This window comes from Rhyacophila brunnea, unplaced genomic scaffold (genome assembly GCF_057557595.1).
Source record: "Rhyacophila brunnea isolate RB1 unplaced genomic scaffold, BYU_Rbru_1.0 scaffold_20, whole genome shotgun sequence".
NCBI classification, from domain to species: domain Eukaryota; kingdom Metazoa; phylum Arthropoda; class Insecta; order Trichoptera; family Rhyacophilidae; genus Rhyacophila; species Rhyacophila brunnea.
Genome location: NW_028232860.1, coordinates 20,488,348 through 20,508,622, shown reverse-complemented (window position 1 = coordinate 20,508,622; position 20,275 = coordinate 20,488,348). Strand labels below are relative to the sequence as shown.

Here is a 20,275-nt window from a genome sequence, read left to right as displayed (position 1 = left end):
AAAAATAAATTAATCTTGGAACCAGACCGTATTACAGTAATAGTGACAGCATAATTTTGAAACCAGAATTTTCAGATATTATTTTAAACAAATGCAGTCCTATTGTTCATCTTAAATTATAATGAGAAAAATAAAATATTTAAGCTGTTTATAAAATAAATAATTAGTACCTAATAATAGTTAGTTTTATGTATGATATTATAAAGACGTTTACTCTTCTTTCTTAACAATTATTTTCAATATAGATTTTTTAATTAATTAATAAATTAAATCGGCTATCTACCTAGATATAAAGATTTTCTGCTATACTAACGTCTATTATATTGTATTGTATTGTATTGTATTGTATTGTATTGTATTTTAATGTATTGTATTGCATTGCATTGCATTACATTACATTACATTACATTACATTACATTACATTACATTACATTACATTACATTACATTACATTACATTACATTACATTACATTACATTACATTACATTACATTACATTACATTACATTACATTATATTATATTACATTATATTATATTTATATTATATTTGATGTACGCGCTATTTCTATTTTTCTGTCTAAGGGGATACGCGATCAAAAAACTTTTAGAGACTACTGGTGTAGGATTATAATTTTATTATTATTATCAATATCGTGTATTGGGGGTAAAAAAAGACCTTTGTTTTCACATAATATTTTATTTATATTTAGTATACATGACATAGTATTGCTACACATATTAAATAAAAAAAAATTGCACAGTTAATAATTCTAATCAATCATCGAATTCAATTACATTGATAATCTAATTTCACTAAATGTTATAATACTAACTTCTCTTACGTGAATCTCATACATCCATAAAAAACACTTATGCAAAAAAACTACGATCAAGTACCAGAGGCCTTATACATAGTAGTTTGTACCTACATACATAAATAAGACACATTATGCACTGGTCTTCCGATATTGGAAAATTAATTTTAACTAATGAACTAACGCATAACAATAAACGCAATACCGCGAAACCTTCAAACAAAAGTGACAGCCGCTGTCAAATAATTACGTTTTGTACACAAAAATAATAAATATAGTTTATGACAAAGCAAGATTGTGTGCACTGCCAATAATTGTCAACACAATATACACCAACCAATAGAGCATGAAAATTACAATCATTTAATCGATTAGTCGTTAGAGATTTTTTTGAATAATTTTAATAAACACGAAGAGAGTGTTACCATCGTAATAGATTCTTGGGTTTCCACCGTCGGGGAAAGAAGGAAGAAGTACACGCGGTGGAAACCTAAGAATTTATTACGATAAAAAAAACAACCGTGAAAGTCTCAAACATTATAGAGTGTTACCATTTCAATAATTAATAAAAAAAATAATACGGCGAATACTTTATCCGCGAGTATGCATTTACAATAATTAAAACACTGATAAAGTAACCATTGAATTATTTAAAGTTTTAATCTACTTTTCATTTATAATTATTCAATATACAAAATGCAGTTTTTACAAGATTGCCATTCTGTGTCAATTAATAATATGTTAATAATTTAATTTAATTATTAATGTAACGTTTTAAAAAATGACAACACTTCTCATCGTGGGAAGCGACGTTGCCACGAAAGTCACTGTTCTTCTATCCGTCATTCATAATCTTCTTAATTATTAGTTTGTTGAACATAATTCCAATACTATAATATCAGGCCCGCGGGTATAATCTCGATTTTCAAACTAATCTCACCATTTTAAATGGTTCAATGTTTAGTTGGTATTTTGTCAAAATATTTAAATATAATAACACAATAAATTAATTAATACATTGACATATGTATTATTATGAATATGTTTATACGAGTAAACTTTTCACAAAAATAAATAATATAAAACACAATATAATCGAACATATTATTTAAATTCTGCTCTTGGTCATAAAGAGAGACAAAATATAATTTACTACACATTCTAATACATTTTCCTACTTAATATAGCAAATTAAGATACTATAGAACTACTATTGTTTCAATTAAACAGCTTATGGTTTAGTTATATATTTGATACATTTCATTATTATCTGACACCGATACATTGGTCGCTGAATTTTAAACTATACACACATTTTTTTTTTTCAAAAAATCGTGATTGGTTTATTGATTTCTCGTGAATCCTTGAGATTTTTTTATTTTTACCTCTCCATGACGATTTTTTTTAAATCGTGAAATTTAAAAAATTCCGTTCAAAATGAAAGCCGAGAACTTTTTTTTATTTTATTTTTTTTAGTTCTATCTGCCAAAAACAATTTTAAGCGAGATATTTAAGAAAATTCTATTGCGGTTGGCAGTTTTCTTTTTACGTTTCAATTTAAAAATTTCCCTTTCTTATTATTATTGCCTAGTAACAATTTCTCAAATTATAGAAAATCTCATTGATGATTTCTCGACTCTGTGGTACAGTCTCAAAAAAATCTTAATTACATTTAATAACCGCATCTGGTTATATTTTAAGATGAATACTTCGGCAACATTTTCCACAATGAGAAATGTGATTTACTCCAATTTATAATGCAGGGAACGGTAGAAGGCAGAAGAAGCGTCGGTAGAATTGACTATGTGACTCAATGTCCAAGATGTTGGGGATATAATACAACTGACCTAGCTGGTCACAAACCTTCGATAAATGACGGCCAATGACATTAATATGGACGAAGCATCTAGAAAATAAAATGACACTCACTTTGTGTCGGGTCTGCCGGATGGCGAAATTCATATTTTAATATCGGTATCCTACGAGAATCTGTTTCTAACGCAATGAGTCATGACACTAATACGCCATTACAATAAAGGTTATATTACTATAAATTCTCGAAGCTTGTATCGCATAATGGAAACGGATACGTCAATGGTCACGTGACATCTACCCATACATCTGTGAATTACTTTCATGCACAATTTCTCGTGCGCGCCGGGTATGAAGTGAGTCGTCCATTTAATATGTCATTGATGACGGCACAATAGAAAATAATAAATTACTTAATTAAATTGTTTGAAATTATAATAATTATAGGTAAAAATTGTATTATTTAAATAGCGAGCCGTGATGAGAAAAGGATTGAGAAGCACTGGTTTATGCTATAATGACACACCTATAATCTAATTACATGCTACTACTATAATACACATAGGATCTCCATCTACATAGAGGTTAGACTCCGATACTGCAGTTGATGATTTTTTTGATCCCGTTAATATCACCAGCGTAGGTCTTTTCGAATGTCTCGTCATCGATCAACCTGAAGTTGTAGTTTCTGTACGTGTAGACGTTGACCTTCTTGGACTGCATGGTGCTTTTCCTGATCTCGCAGATGACCTTCGGGATAACCGTTACTCCGGATTCCTCGGAAATTGCTTTGTAGTAATCATACTGAAAAAAAGAAGGTAAAATTAAATTTAACATAATTCCTATCCTTAGTAGCCAGCAAATTATTTGCAAGATTTTGAATATCTGGTCATCGCGAAGTCGTTAACTAAATGTGGTGTCAAATTCTTAGATTATACGGACTGTTTGTCATATTTTTATCTAAGTGATAATATGCAAACTTGTCAGATATTTTCCACATACATCCATGCATACTCGTACATAATTATATTTAGCAATCAAAATAATGTGTGATTATAAGAGAATAAACATTCAAAAACTAAAACAATCTTTCTACTCATTAGCCATATCTTACATATCAATACACAATTAAAATGGGAGCTAACAATAATCTATTGCAGGGATGGCAAACCTATGACACTAGGACCATTTAAGTGTAACATGGGGGGGTAAAATCTAATTTTGTATTAAAAAATTTAATAGTTTTTCATCCTTCATTCTGATAAAATGTACATACTGAATTTAAACAATATATTTTTTCTTATCATTTGATTGCTTGTTTTATCAGATTACGCGATAACTTTTTTATTGATACAACCTTTGCAATAATATTAATATTTACCTATATGAATAAAAAAGTAATATTATTGCAGAATTTAAATATAATTTATTACCCGATACGATTAATTATTCAATGAAAAAATATCATATAATTATTTTTACTATCTACATGTAGCTAATCATATGACTGCAAACAAGTATTTTCGTCAATGAATTATTTTAAAACTCAAGTAAAACAACGCCTTCGTAATGGTTTAACTGAACCACGTAAGGGATGTTTTTACAAACTGTATATTAAATTATTATTATAACAATTATAAGGCCAGTGGTCACTTATGGCTGTGAGACTTGGTGCTTAACTCAAAACGAGGAAAACAAATTAGCTGTCTTCGAGCGCAAAATACTCCGCAAAATTTTTGGACCCACGTTGGAAAATGGGAACTACAGAATTAAAATGAACCACGAGTTGGAAGAGCTGATTGAACAGCAAACAATCATAAGATACTGTAAGTCCCAAAGACTACGATGGGCGGGACATGTGGAGAGAATGCCTAAAGTTAGAGCGCCAAGGATCATGACAAAGTGGCTACCCCAACGGAAGAGACCCAGAGGCCGTCCAAGAAGGAGATGGGCTGACGCCGTAGAAGTGGACTGGCTTCATATAGGAAGACCCGGTAACTGGAGAAGTGTGGCGAGAGACAGGAGTGAGTGGAGAGCGGTTGTGGAGGAGGCCAAATCCCACCCCGGGATGTAGCGCCGTGGAAAAAGAAGAAGATATTCAATTATCTTGAAAATGTCTTCAATTATTAACCGCATACCAATAAATTAACACCTGGCAAGCAACTAAGTATCTCAATACTGACTACAATAAAAAAATATAATCTTTTGTATATAACAGTTTGTGTATAAAAACATACGTTTTTATTTTGTCCTTTTTTCAAGATTTTTGCATAAAATTCTACACTTACAAAAAAAGATTCGCCGTCCTTGATCAATTAGAATATTATTACGTTGCCCCTATGTTATTATATCAAAGTAATCTTGATAAAACTATTGTATTGAGATATTTGAAATCATTGGTGTTCATTCAAATCAATCATTACTACATTATTAGCACAATAATTATTATGCACGATTCTATAGCATTTATTTTCAGTGTTATCATTTCCGAAATCGTGATATGCTTTCACGTTCAACTGTTTTTTAGCGTCATAATCACAGATCTATCAAAATCACATTAGCCGTGAATTTATAATACAATCCGTATTAGAGAAAAATGTTTTATTTTTAATAAATTATCCTGTATAAATCGTGATACAAATTTAATAAACTACTTCCTCGAAATCTCTTTTAAACGGCATACTATCTGTGTAGTTTGATTCTAATGTATTTTTTCGAATATTATTTTTTTTTACTTTCAACTATAACATATGTACATTATAACCAATTGTATTGCCAATATAATAAAATTATCTCTTTTCATAATCCACTCTATAATATAAAAATATAAACAACGTTTTTCTTAAGTTTTGTTTTGTGTTTTTCTGTTTTTCTGTCCCGCTCAAAAAGCCGTCTGCATATTTTTCGTATACCCATATTTGGTATATAGGTATCAACGCGGTGACAATACGATTGGGCCGGTTCGGCACCCCAAATGTGTGGTGTCTATATAACGTCCTAAAAAAAGAAACTTTTAATAATCCAATCGATCTGAAACTATCCCTAATAGATTCTTGGTGGACGGTTCGCATAAAAACATGGATGTCGTCGATCTACTTTTCGGGATAATATAATTTAAACATTACATTAGTTCGCATGTAACAAAGGAACCAGGGAGGCGGAACTCCACTCATATAATATATAGTATCGAGCCCTAGTGAATTATTATAAAGTAGTTATAAATAATTACAAGATAAAAAGATCTTTACATATACAACGTTTTTAAATTTTCTGTTGAATTATTATGCTCAATATGCTCAAACTTGTACTTGATATGAAGTAATTAAAAAAACGAACAAACAAACAAATATAGAATACTGAAATGTCATTTTGATTTCCGTAGTAACGCACGTATATATTAATAATTTAGTTGCTAGGACCACCCACTTAGCAACCAATAATAGTGGATTGGATTACGGATTTCTTCCGAAATAACTTTTCATACAAAACAGAATTAACTGAAAATGAACTCAATTCTACTTAAAGATGGCTAAAAGCATTAAAAGAATGCATTGGCATCGTGTTCTGATATATTCTAAAAGTTTCAAATGTCTAGCTAGTCGGGAAGTTAGTTAAAATCGATTGCAAGATTTGTACCGGACAAACAACCACCGGACAAACAAGAATACGAGCTAATAAAAACGTTGTAAAAAAAGACTTTTCTTACCTCATCCCTTGCTAATATGTGCGTGAAACCAAGGATCTTCTTATTACAGAATCCGAGTTTCTTCTTCTCGTCGAACAGTGCTTGATTGTGTGCGATCATTCCTTCTTTTGAGGGTAACGTAAAGCTACCTTTCATTAACGCAGCGCAATATCTTGACTGTAAAAGCAAAAAAAAAAAACTAAACATTAGTAACTAAATTATATAATTATTTATGTATGAAAATACCGATTATTATCAAACTAATTCTTGAATATAGTCAATTTCTCACTAATGGCTCGTACATACTTGGTACTGTTACCATCGTAATAATACGTTAGCAACAGTATAAACCGATGTATTAATGTAATCGTGATTGATTGACCAAAGCAGAGCAAGTTTATTTTTGTTTGGAATTCGCGCCTTATAGTTTTTTTGTATACATCTTTTATTTTGAATATAGAAGGTTCAGTTCCGTCACTTTAGGTATATCCATTGAAATATTGTTCATCTGCTAATGAAAAAATATATAAATATATATTATGTATTGTTTACCTGTATATCAATCAATGGTACAGTGCAACACAGTTGCGGTATTCCGACAAACAGCATTGTATTGTGTTCTATATTGACAATGTGGTGGTAAAGGGGCGTAATGTGGGTGTTGTTCACCACCACTCCGGTACTGGAATCCAGGAACGGAATGTAATAAGCGTAACCTAAAAAATTCATGAAAACAATTTAAAAAGTAATTCACTTGCCTGGCTTTTGTTCATTAGAATATATAATGAGGTAAGATAGACTGGAATCATTCCACAATGGCATTATGGACGATTTTTTAAAAAATATATATTATGATTCTTTGTTAAACACCACAACACGCCGTGAAGCCCAATAACAGTTTTAAAACTCCCAAGCTTCAGGAATTTACATATTAGATTATGTACATATATTTTGACCTCACCGGGAATTGAACCCAGAACTCCCGGATGGAAGGCCAGCGAAGCACAGCACCAAAAGAGCCGCCTTCTGGAGTATTTGTACTGTATACTATTCAATGATAGCAAACAAAAACAACACAACTGCGAATGGCTTTTGCCGTACCTAGCCATGGTACCAATGTTCAATGATTCCAGACTACTAAGAATTTGCAACGTATGTGGATTTTTAATTTCATGTGTCGCAAAATCGTATATTTTTATTCATCTTATCGTGGCATCCCCCAACAGAGGTTGGCATCCATCAGAGCGATCATCTGCTACCTGTGACATTTCGGTGGAGTTGTAATTGTACCAATAACGGAAGTTCTTAAGCCACAAAATGCAGTTTCGTCCTCTGATACGTATACCATTGATCTTTCTAGAACGCCTAAATAATTATTTCAAAGTTAAATACACATACATAATATTATATTCCGTCCAGCAGTCAATCTTGCCCGCCACTGATAACATCTGATCAAATTTTCCAGATCGTTGTGTATCAAATAATATAACACAACAAAATATATCAGTTAGCTAAATTGACTTAATACTTCTTGATAAGTATCGCTGTTTTTGCATTACTTGTGATGTGATAATAGACATTTACCTGTGCAATACAAGATCTCGTCTATCTCTTCACTGGTTCCATCAACGAATACAACCGAATTCTCCGTGAACTCTTTGACGTCGGGTTTCTGCATGAAGTGCGACGGGAAGGATCCCACGACGGGGTGGTCATTGTGGTGGCTCATGATAAGCTTTGTGCAGCAGTTCAGGACGTCCATGGCGATGTCCACGCCGGAAGGCCCTCCGCCAATGACGAGGACTACTTTGTTCGCGTGAGCTGATGGCACTCTATAGTTGTGGCTGTGGCTTTGTTTTCCTGGAGAATATGTAATATTATATTATCAGATCCGACGATACAAAATATTAACAGTCGTTTAATTTAGCCAAGTCGAATGCATAATAGAATGAAAACAGGCTACTTCATATGGATGAACCATTACCATAAAATCGCTAAATGTCTAGCAAGATATGTAAATCGCTACAGCCCGACAGTCAAGTCATCCAGGACATGATCTGGATCACGAGGTCTGATAAAGAAGAAGAAGTTATTCAGCTGTCTCCCACCGATTTGTCTGCGATGGTTTCGTCTGGTTAATCTCGATTAAATTATAAATATGGTTATGAACCAGCTGTTCGTTAAAAAATCATAAAACTTCTTAAAACTGTAGTAGTAAAAATATAGATATGTATATAAATACTGAAATACATGCATGCATTATTATAATGATACAAATTTATAATTTTGAAGGGTTTTATTCATACATATTATGCTTTAGTCAAATCATCGACGAAAATAGTTGTTCGCAATCATACAGGATTCAAATATTGTCAAAATTACTGCTGCTAATTTACTTCATTAATTTGTTTGTTCATACGAGTTCACGCCATTTAATAATATAATATACTCCAAAAATGTTACTTCATTGCACTCTTCAACTTTAATTAAAATGGTTTCCATGTATAGATTAAGTTGCACAAATTGATTTTTCAGAGTAAACTATTTTTATAATGTTTGAAGTTTTCACGGTTGTTTGTTATCGTAATAGATTTTTAAATTCAACTCACTCATTTCCAAAGAGTGAGTCCCGATCTAATCAAATAATGAAAATTGGGAAATATTCAACCAGTGGAATGCTTTTTATTACGAACAGCAAATATTTATTCGTATTTTTTTTTAATTTTACTTTATTATTAAATGCTTTTATAATATTATTATGTAAAATATTTTTTCACTAACCATATCAAGGTTCACAATAAATACTTTGATGTAACTATGTAAAATTAAAATGTATACCTAAGGATGATGAATTGTATCAATATGTAATATTAACTTTACTGCATATTACCTACTACGGTAAATCGGTAAGTATATCGTTATAATACATTATACGTAACGCATATATCCAAATGGCCTACTGGAAAATATATATATACACGTATCATATTGGTTTGTCGAAATAGCACAGGTTCCTATATTCTATGTCCGACATTAAGCCGAAACAAAAGGGATAATGACATGTATTTCTCTTACCTTTGAAGATGTCCTGCCCGGTGTATCGAGGCGTGAATGGCTTGTTATAATGGCCGTTGCAGACCACAACGTAGTCAAAGACCTTCGTGTGGTCCTGCTGTGCCAGGATGTCCCTGTAAACCACCTCCCACTCGTTGTCCACGTACTTCACCGACTTTACCAAGTGGCGTAACTAGAACATTAATAATATTATGGCAATTGAATTATATTTTTTACTACAACAAATACTGTAAGATCATCTGCCTAAAGCGGTGACTATACATATGCGATGATTGGAAGCTCTAGAAACAAAAACGGCACGTTCCATTTTCATAAAATTTTGACGTTCAAAAAAACTTTTTTTGATTTTTGACAACGCGACAAAGACCCGACGAAAACAAAAAAAACAAAAACGACAGTTTCTATTCTCGTAAAAAGTTAATCTTATTTCTTTCTTAGGTATGCATAATTTCTGAAAAAAGACAATTCTAAAATGTTATTTTTTAATAGTATTTTCAGATTATCTTGTTTAGAATATAATGGTTTTATAATAATGGATTTTTTTGTTGATAAGTTAATAATGTTGACAAGATTTTACAAAAATAAAAATTCCATTTCTGTTTCCAGAACCATCAACACATAAAATAATATCACCACTACAATACATCAATATACTACAAAGGGTTATTGTCAAGTGGAAACCAGCGACAAACTAATTTTAAATAATTGCAAGATAAAAAGAACTTTTTTATACCACGTTTTTAAATTTTCTGTTCAATCATATAAACTTGACAATTCTATGTATTAATAATTTAGAACAAATAAGGCAATTGTCATCAAATATTTTTTTGCTATTTTGCAACAAACAAACAAATATATAATATTGAAATGTCATTTTGACTTCCATAGTAACGCACGTATATATTAATAATTCAGTTAGCAACCAATAATAGTGGATTGGATTACGGATTTCTTCCAAAATAACTTTTCATACAAAACAGAATTAACTGAAAATGAATTCAATTCTACTTAAAGGTGGCTAATAGTAATAAAAGAATGCATTGGCATCGTGTTCTGATATATTCTAAAAGTTTCAAATGTCTAGCTAGTCGGGAAGTTAGTTAAAAATCGATTGCAAGATTTGTACCGGACAAACAACCATCGGACAAATAAGAATACGAGCTAAGAAAAACTTGGTAATAATAAAATAGGGTTATCTGTTAAGTTAGGCTAGGTTTTCTTAAATTCATGAATTCGGCTTATGAAAATTAGCGCTGTTCCCGCCTGGCTTCCAGTAAACAAACTTGTACCTGACAAATGTTGAGATTTTATTCACGTTCTATTTACAGAAATAAAATATCTAAGGTTTAGAGTCTAGACTCTTCTAATAAAAAACAGCAATCAAAAATTGGCCAAATACGACGGGTAGATATAATAATATCTTTTTAAATTTAGAATAATTATGAACAAGAAAGATGAAGGTATTGAAAACTAGTATTGCTCGATTGGATATACATGAATGTATACATAAATATATTAATAAGTCAGCAAACCACAATAATATATTTAAATATAATTCTGTATTGTCTATGGCGAATTTAATATTTTTATTGAAATCATATTTAAAACTTTTAGTTTGTTTTTATGCGTGACAGTAAAGTTGTCATAAAAATGGTAAAATATTTAACTTTCAAAATAACAAAAGCACAATTTAAATAATATATTATGTATTCTCTTCCTGATCTTTAAATATTTAAACATAATAAATGTTAAAATATAAATTATTATAACCCATCACTCACCTTAATATATTTGGCGAGGTCAAAGAATCTCGCATAGTCGTTTACATAACCCATGAACTCTTCGTCGTCCATGTAAGTGTTGAAGGACTTTGGGATAGGATAGTCTGAAAAGGACATCGCTTGTTTTGGCAGATTCGTCCTGAAACAATGGGAGAAAATAATTTATTAATTAGTGTCCAAGAAACAAAATCTCTTCTAAAACCAATTTGGGTAATAATTTTTCGGTTATAAATTTTTTTTTGTTTCAGGTAATGGGGAAAGAATATTTTTTTATAATCGTGAAACTTGTGATCGCATGATTTTGACCAAGGCCAACTATAAACAAACCAAGGTACTGAATTAAAAATTACGATAGTAGTGCTAATTATTGATTATCTTCGAAAGCAATGCGGTAAACTGTAATACCATCAAATGAATATTTCTTTTATTTTATTAACTGTCAATTCATGGTGAAACTGCATTGTATTATTGTTTTAATATTAATATAATTTAATATAAAACGCATTTTTTGTAGTACTTATTCCACTTTTAATCAATAAATTAGGACCGGTTTCGTCCGCCTCAGAGGGACATTTTCCGACTCAGAGGGACGTTGAAAATGTCCCTCTGAGGCGGACGAAACCGGTCCTAATTATTTATTGATTAAAAGTGGAATAAGTAGTACAAAAAAATGCGTTTTATTAAATTAAAACAACAATAAAATGAATATTTTCCATTGCATATTTCGTTCAAATTATTACAATGTATTTCAATATGCAACAATCATCATTTTTCCAAATAGTTTGCATTCAGAGTTTGAATAATAACTAACACTACGCTCGAAGTTTACAGCTTCGTGTCACGCCTGACTAGTAAGGTTTACTTTAACACATCGACTTATATCAGACAACAAAACTACCCCATTCAAAATCTGAATATTAACTAGATAAGTTAAAAAAAAAATAGGTCAAATACGTGAACGATAATTGTTCAACTATATACAAATGGATTTAGTATATTTAATGTGTGGGTATCTATATCGCAAGTATACACATGCAGCTTCATATCCTGAATAAGACAAGAATTCTATCAAAACATGAACACGTATTTGCAATAATCACCCTTATAAGCAGAATTAATATTCAACTGAATTTATCTGTAGGTATATATATACATATCTGTTTACGTAACAATGATTTTCGATTATAAGCTGGGTTGTTTAATAGAGCCCTTTTATTCTTCAAAGTTAGGTCAAGTGGTACCCAAATCAATGCTTTTGCGTACTCACAGCTCCGTTATTGGTAAGTTTCCAAGGCTGTACTAACTATCAATAGGTAATAATATAATGTTCGATAATAGTTTGTATTATAATTTAGAAAAAAATAGTTTTTTGTAAGTATAAATCATTTTGTTGAATGTTTTATTTTAAGGCATTCATTCTTTTGGCAGTTGAGTTATATGTAGATGGCATTTTAAATATGGAAGGATCAAAAGAGACACGATCCTTCGCGACACAATATAATTATATTTACATATACACACAATATAAATCCTGTTCTGTCATAAATTTGATCGAAGGCCAAACGAAATAATTACATAAACGGCAAATATTTGAGAATTTATCGCCTTTTGAAGGTCACTGGCAATGAATTTCAAAAATTATAAAGCACGTTGTTGTATAATATTTTTGACGACCTCCGCGACCTTAGAATTGTAAAAAAGCAGATGTCTTCCATCTACTTTAAATCAAAGGGGTAAATATAATTATTATGTAATATTTCTAGATCCGGTATCTGCCTAAAAATTCGAAAATCCCAAAATTCGTATTTTTTTATGGTTTATCATGCCTCTTTAATTGTTTTCAACTAACTTGTTTTGATTAATCACCGATCCTTCAAGGTTGCTTGGAAACAAAAGGTATTCATATATTATACGGCTGTATTATAAATCTGTACCTCAGAGTCAGTGTGCCGTATACCTATACATTTTTGCAGAAAATATCTGAAATACATAGTTTGTACGCACGTATACATACTTCCATAGCCAATTTACTTGTAATAACAATATAAACCTAAAAATATATCCATTACAAAGCACAGCGTGATGACATCTTTGTTAATGCAGTAAAGTTATATCGGCTTAATTCTTCCAACTTTTCTTCTTCTCTCCGGATTTGTTGTCATGAGAATTTCGGTTACATTAAAATTATTACATAAAGATAACATTTCAACATAACCGAGCTGTCTTACTGGAAAAGATGACTGTATAGTATTGAGAGCAAACAAATTAAGCGTTGTTCGTGGAGCGTTGTATTAAATTAAATAAGAACCTTTTTTACTTATTTTATTTATTAAAAAAAACATATTGAGTGTATAAAAATTATTAATTCAATACGTTCACATACAACATGGCATTTAGAATGAAAAGAACAGGTAAATCAATTTAGTAAAAAACAACAATGAACGACAATTTTCTAAACAAATATAATTAAAGAAAAAAACAAATTAAACAATAAGGTAGAAATTTAAAATCAAAATATATAGCCCATCACTAAAAATGTCTACGTCTCTTGGAAACGCATTGACCAACCACATTATTAACTCGTTCGCTGCTGACTAGATAATGATTTTTTTAATTATCACCTTTAAAATGCACGTTAATTACATCGATCGACCGCCTGGTCATTCCGCGCCAGGTGCGTCTTCAGCGTCCAAAGTATTAATAACAATGATTGGCATCAAATATCTGATAATCACACTGTCACTATTATCAGATACAATAAGATATGATTGAAGCTCTTGTTTTCCTGTGATTTTTATTACGTATTTCTAAGTGTTTTATTTAGAGATGAATCTGATCTATCAATGTCCGATACAACATCTTACAGTGAACTGCATACGTACAAATTTTTGGACACGGAGAATAAATTTAATGAACTATGTTCTGTATGTATTTTCCTTTCGAAGACATCAAGGGTCCTCCCAGTATGTCAAATATTCTGAGCCATAGCCATAGCCATGACTCTGATCAGTGTTTTGTATAACCGACAGCTCTTTTTTTATAGAAATATATAAAATAGAAGTGAACAATCGAATTTGAATACTTATGAAAGTAATTATCACGTAATGCATTTTATAATAGTTCATAACAACATAAAAAAAAGTTTTTCCATATTTTCTGGAAAATCTAAATAAAAACTAAATGATGTAACCCTATTATTACCATGCTGGTCATATAATCAATTACCTCGTATATGGTTAACTACGTATGATTTGCGTGTGAAATCTATTATTTTAATGTTTTCTTCAAATAAATAATTAACACTTGTAAAATAATATACCTATTCTATGACTATAAATGTATGAATGACAATTTTCCAAAACCCTGTGCCGACTGTTACGCTATACCAGGCATGTCCAATTTTAAATTCATTGTGATCTACTATCCCATCTCAAAACTGACAGTATTCCGCTGACATTCTGTAACTTGAAAAAACGTATTATATTTTTGTTACAGTATTACAGTATAAACAGCGCTCGAAATGAAAACATTTACGAACCGGAGCGCTCGATAATTTTAGAAACTATTAACATATCTATGTATTTATTTTGTTGTATGGAGGAAGGTACCTATATCATATAGAAACTAAGTTATTTACATTTGTCACTGTTCTGGCAGACTAATTCGAAAAAATGACATATTGAGTTAGTTATACCAAAATGTTCCTTATTTCAAACTTTACCGTCTGGAAACCTTCTTAATAAATAAACAGTCTTTATTTTAAAGTCATCCTTTTAACGATTACTTAATAAACTCACATGATACACCATTTCAAACATTTTAACAACTTCAAAGTCAAATTACTCAAAACTAGTGTTCTCCACTTAGTGTGTTCTGCCAGAACAGAGACGAATTATCTAGAGCTCAGACGGAAAAAATCCTAGTAACAGCCTTTAAACTTGTGGCATACGAACCTTGTTAACTGGTTGTAGTAACTCATAATTTTTTTTAAGCATGATTCCGATAAGTCTCGTATTGAAATTAAACAAATATAATATATGAAGTGAATTTAATCGATTTTTAATAATTCACAAACCGGATCGCAATATTTAATTTGTTCACAAGACGGAGCGATAATCTCGGCGATTTCACGAATCGTTCATGTGCGTTCCTATCCATTTCAAGCATTGACTATAAATAACAACACCTACATTCCACCGTTACAAAGATATAAGTACTCAATTTTCCATTCGTCGTCTTTTGGGCAATCGTTACATTCGTCGTCAAACTATTAATTCTCCTACTGTGAAAAAAGCTTACTGCGCGTCGAAACTACGCCTCAGTTTAAAGCGTAGGGGATTCAATACATCAATGATACAATCAAGTGATACGATGAGATCACTCGGGTTTCCTCGTGGTTAATTTGAATCGAATGTACATGCTTTTTATATGTTCACGATTCAATTCGACAAGATCGATCAAAATCCTTCTCGCGAATACCTGAGATATGTGAATAACGTAGGTACTACTATACATGTATGATATCTTTCAGCATCAAGTGACTAAGAGTTACTCTATAAGATCCAACGTCCAGAAAACTTGACTTGGGAGAACAGAGGAATCACCACTAACTGCGAATAACTCAGTCCCTTGGTTTTTGCATTTTTCTTTCATTCATACAATATATTCTATAAGAAAAATAAAAAAATACATTAATTTTTGTAATAATATATATTCTATATAAAGATATAGCTGTTCTTTATTTCTTATATTATATAAACTACAGTGGCGGGTTTAGAGACGCGGAGGTCCGACGCACAAATTGATATTAACCCCCCCCCCCCCCCCCGATTAAGAAAATAAACCAAAAATCACATCTACAATCCAAAACCAAACATCACAATTAACTAAAAATATTTTTTATCGAAGATGATATTAATGACACATAACAATAGGTATTAGTGGTAGGTACGTGTGTGAGTGGACCCTATAGTTTTTTATGCTTTGTGTAACATTTTATACTCAATGTGTAAGAAATACGCATCTTTTTAAGATTTCGGTATAATTTAATAATTTTATGACAGATTTTAACTATTTTGAGGCCCCCTTTTAAATATTTTGACGAATCTCGCCGCTAAAGTCCCAAACCTTACATCATTGAATGTAAAAGATAGACATCAAGATTTTTTGAAAGAATTTGAACTTAGAAAAATTCTTCTTCATAATTTAATAAGAATTCTTTCTTATTGCATTTTTACAATGTATTAGTATATTTGTTAGATACGTACTATAACATTAATCCGAAGTGCCACAATTTCTGCTAATTTCACCAATATTATTATCTGGCTGTAAAGAAGCTAAAAATATACTGGGAAAAACCTTTTTGGTGCGTAAGTTTTCCTTGAATATAAATTGCACGTTGCTTATTAAAAAATACAAGAATCACTGCAAATAAACTCAAAAGATTATATTACGTGCGTACAATGTTGATGCCCACTGCTAGTCCCAGACGCTACGTATGATTTGATAGGTGTGAGGTGTGTCAGATACGTCGCGTCACCGATGACGTATTAAATACATGGCATTATACAACTTGCGAAGCGTCATCAAACTTGTTCATAGTTTATTAAAGAATTCATTATTTCGGATCATTTATAATGTTTATATCATACCAGAGGGTCAAAGTGGAAAGCTATGTATGGAAAATAACGTATGTTCAAAATGTGAGATGCTTCTTCGATGATTCCACGAGTTGTATGAAATGTCACGAATTGCAGTAAGCTATTTTGCCATTTATCGGCTAATTAACGGAGAGGTAAAAATATATAAACAAAGATAGTGACAACTGACAGTTCTCGACTTACGAGTATCCACCTAAAAAACAACCGAAAAACAATAAATACCTTGCAAATATTTAAAGTACGAGGGTGGGTCAATAATTCCTTAGAAAAAAGCATTAAAACAGTTTTTATTTTTGTATTTTTTTTTTATTTGTCAACATAATCTCCTTGGAGCTCAATACACTTGGTTAGACGTTTCTCAATTTTTTTTAAACCGTCAGAAAAATAAGTTTTCGGAAGGTCCTCAAAATAAGCATTTGTCCGATCGATGACTTCTTCATTTGAAAAAAAACGTTGTCCACTTAGCCATTTTTTTAAGTTTGGGAAAAGGAAAAAGTCACTGGGGGCTAAATCTGGCGAATACGGTGGGTGGTCGACCAATTCGAACTTAAATTCTTCAATTTTAGCCATTGATCGTAAACATGTGTGAACACGGGCATTGTCCTGATGAAAGAGGATTTTTTTCCTGTTTAAATGAGGCCGTTTTTCTTCAATTTTGTTTTTTAACTGGTCCAATAAAGATGCATAATAATCCCCTGTTATTGTTTTTCCTTTTTCCAAATAGTCAACGAAAATAATTTCACGTGCATCCCAAAATACAGTAGCCATAACCTTACCAGCTGATTTTACGGTTTTCACCTTCTTTGGACATGGTTTGCCTTCGCAATCCACTGCTTTGACTGTTCTTTCGTCTCGGGAGTATAGTGGTGTATCCATGTTTCATCTACAGTCACAAAGCGATGAAAAAATTCATCCGGATTGCGTTGCATGAGCGACAACAGGGCTTTAGAGGCCACCACCGTATTGCGTTTATTGTCGACTGTGAGCAAACGCGGCACCCATCTTGCAGAAATATTTTTCATGCCCAATTTGTCATGTAAAATAGAAATGACGCTATCTTTTGAGATCCCTGTAAACTCAATTATCTCACTCAACTTTAATCTTCGGTCACTTAACACCATATCGTGGATTTTATTGATCATTTCTGGTGTAGTCACCTCTACAAGACGTCCTGAGCGTGGTTCATCCTTTGTTGATGTACGACCACGTTTAAATTCATTTAACCAGTTATAAATAGTTGCAAGTGAAGGAGCAGATATGCCGTGAACTAAATCCAACTCATTTTTTATTTCCTTTGCTGTTAACCCTTTTATATTAAAATGTTTAATAACAGCTCTAAACTCAATTTTCTCCATTTTCCATTTTTCCATTTTCCACAAGCAAATTTTTTTTTTAAATGTACGAGAAACACACAACAACCCGACCAATATGATTGAAACTTCGCAGCATACTGAATCGGTAGTGCCGCTGCATGAAAACAAACCGCTTACAGTACTAGTCGCGCCACCTGTCGGCTTTTCTAAGGACTTATTGACCCACCCTCGTATATTGAGTATCGACTAAATTCGCAAATACGAAAGACTAGCAGTATTCATTTTATATGATACATGGACGCTAAAACAGGAGATATCATGGAGAGTTGAGGCTTTCTAGATGTGACTATAGATGTTTCTTCAGAATCCTCTTTACTGACCGGGGCACAACTTGTTGGCGTTCTCAATCCAATGAGAAACGACCGAGAAGTTCTGCTTAGTAATACCTCGGTAAAATTATGAGTGGGCAAAAGTATAGCTTTTCGAAACTTGTCATCCAAGGAAAGAGTAATTGTAAACGTAGCATCGGCGACACCACATTTCGTGGTTTTATAACCTCCTTGATTGGTATGAGTGCAGCTCCACCGAACTTTTTTGGATAGCAGATGATAAACGAAAATAGATCTGATGATGGCCGACCTCAGTTGGGGGATAGCACTATGGGAAAAACCAGTATTAAATATACGCCTCATTATATTCTCAACAACGTTGAAATTATACTCTCGTAGAAAGACAACATCTCAATATGGTATACAAATTTCTTGCCATGGCAATAAAAAAATATACGAATCTAGTATTCCTATATACCTAGTGACAATAATACTCTATCCGCAATACGTCAATTGATTCAGCTGACTCCCTACTAATAAAGCAACATAATACCTAATCTTATTCAATTTATGCTGTGTAGTTTTCATAAGTTTGCATTTGTAAATCAAATAAAAAATATTTATATAATCGGGAAAACTATTTTTTTAAATGGCAACAATTTGATTATGGAACCCCAGCGTTGCCTGATTTCAAAACTGCAATTAAATTTTGATTTATTCATGCATGGCTTTTGACTTTACTTCGATTAATTATTAACGGAACACGATATGGAAAAACAAGATTTTTCAGCTAATGTGCTGACCGATTCATATTGTGTATGTTTGTATCCAAACAATTTAAATATTTTTAAAAACAGTTTTTATACAATGTTCATTTTTAAATGAACAGATTTATCTTGGTCTAGAATAGGACATTTGAGAAAAAAACAGTGTTTTATGCAGAAATATTATGCGCCGTGACCCAAAAAAGATTGAAAACCACTGACTAATGTGAAAATGACTAATGAAAAAAAATTTGAACATTTCCTTTTATTACAAATCGCACAATGTTACAATGTAAACGTATTGATCATCACCACATTTTCTATGAAAGAAAACTCACCATTGTGCCCGATTGTGGGAAATAAGAGAAAAGGGCACTATGTACTTATCTAGAATTACTCTCTTACTCGTTTGTGCTAGATAGTCGCTAATTGACGACTACTTGCACACTGTATACATAATTAATCTTGGAAATCCTTCGACATTAGCTTTTGCGGGGGTCATGGATGACACGTCAGATTATTCCAAGTATTCACGCAACACTAACAAGTATTTAATAAAATATGCAACAATTATAACCAATGAAGCATATTTTTACAAAGATTATCTATTTCTGTCATGTTGATGTATCTTTTACAATTTACATAATTAGAGGAACTGAAGATTAAGTAATCCAAATACATTTTGTTGACTATTTTGGGTAAATATTATTAAAACATGTGGACATAATTAATAAATGATTATAAATTTAACTACAACACATTTATTACAAATGTAATAAATATAAGCATGTCTAGACAGAAAATGTAATATAAATTTGATATACCTACTTGTTTCACATTACTTTGACTTATTATCTATGGTTTTTAGTGACATCACAAAAAATTCCATTTTTGAAAATCATAATAGGTATTACGTCGTAACAAAAGAATATGTTGTGTAGGTATATCATGACATCGGTGAGGAACTAATAATAATTTTATTTTTTCATGGAGATGTCCTGGAGAATCCACGGTTGGTTTGGGTTCATCTGCATCATA

At 31.6% G+C, this 20,275-nt stretch overlaps 1 protein-coding gene across 3 annotated transcripts in view; it reads right to left on the bottom strand.

The window, feature by feature from the left end:
* Positions 1-691: 691 nt before the first annotated feature.
* LOC147071359 (senecionine N-oxygenase-like) overlaps positions 692-20,275 on the bottom strand; it is a 66,597-nt gene continuing 47,013 nt past the window's right edge. For all 3 annotated transcript variants that reach the window (XM_085947953.1, XM_085947954.1, XM_085947952.1), the window contains 6 exons: positions 11,172-11,310; positions 9,391-9,562; positions 7,900-8,175; positions 6,868-7,031; positions 6,337-6,492; positions 692-3,434 (listed from right to left, as the gene is read on the bottom strand). In XM_085947953.1, coding sequence (XP_085804079.1) covers positions 3,216-3,434; positions 6,337-6,492; positions 6,868-7,031; positions 7,900-8,175; positions 9,391-9,562; positions 11,172-11,310 — 1,126 coding nt within the window. In that variant the 3' untranslated portion in view covers positions 692-3,215. The remainder of the gene's footprint in view (positions 3,435-6,336; positions 6,493-6,867; positions 7,032-7,899; positions 8,176-9,390; positions 9,563-11,171; positions 11,311-20,275) is intronic.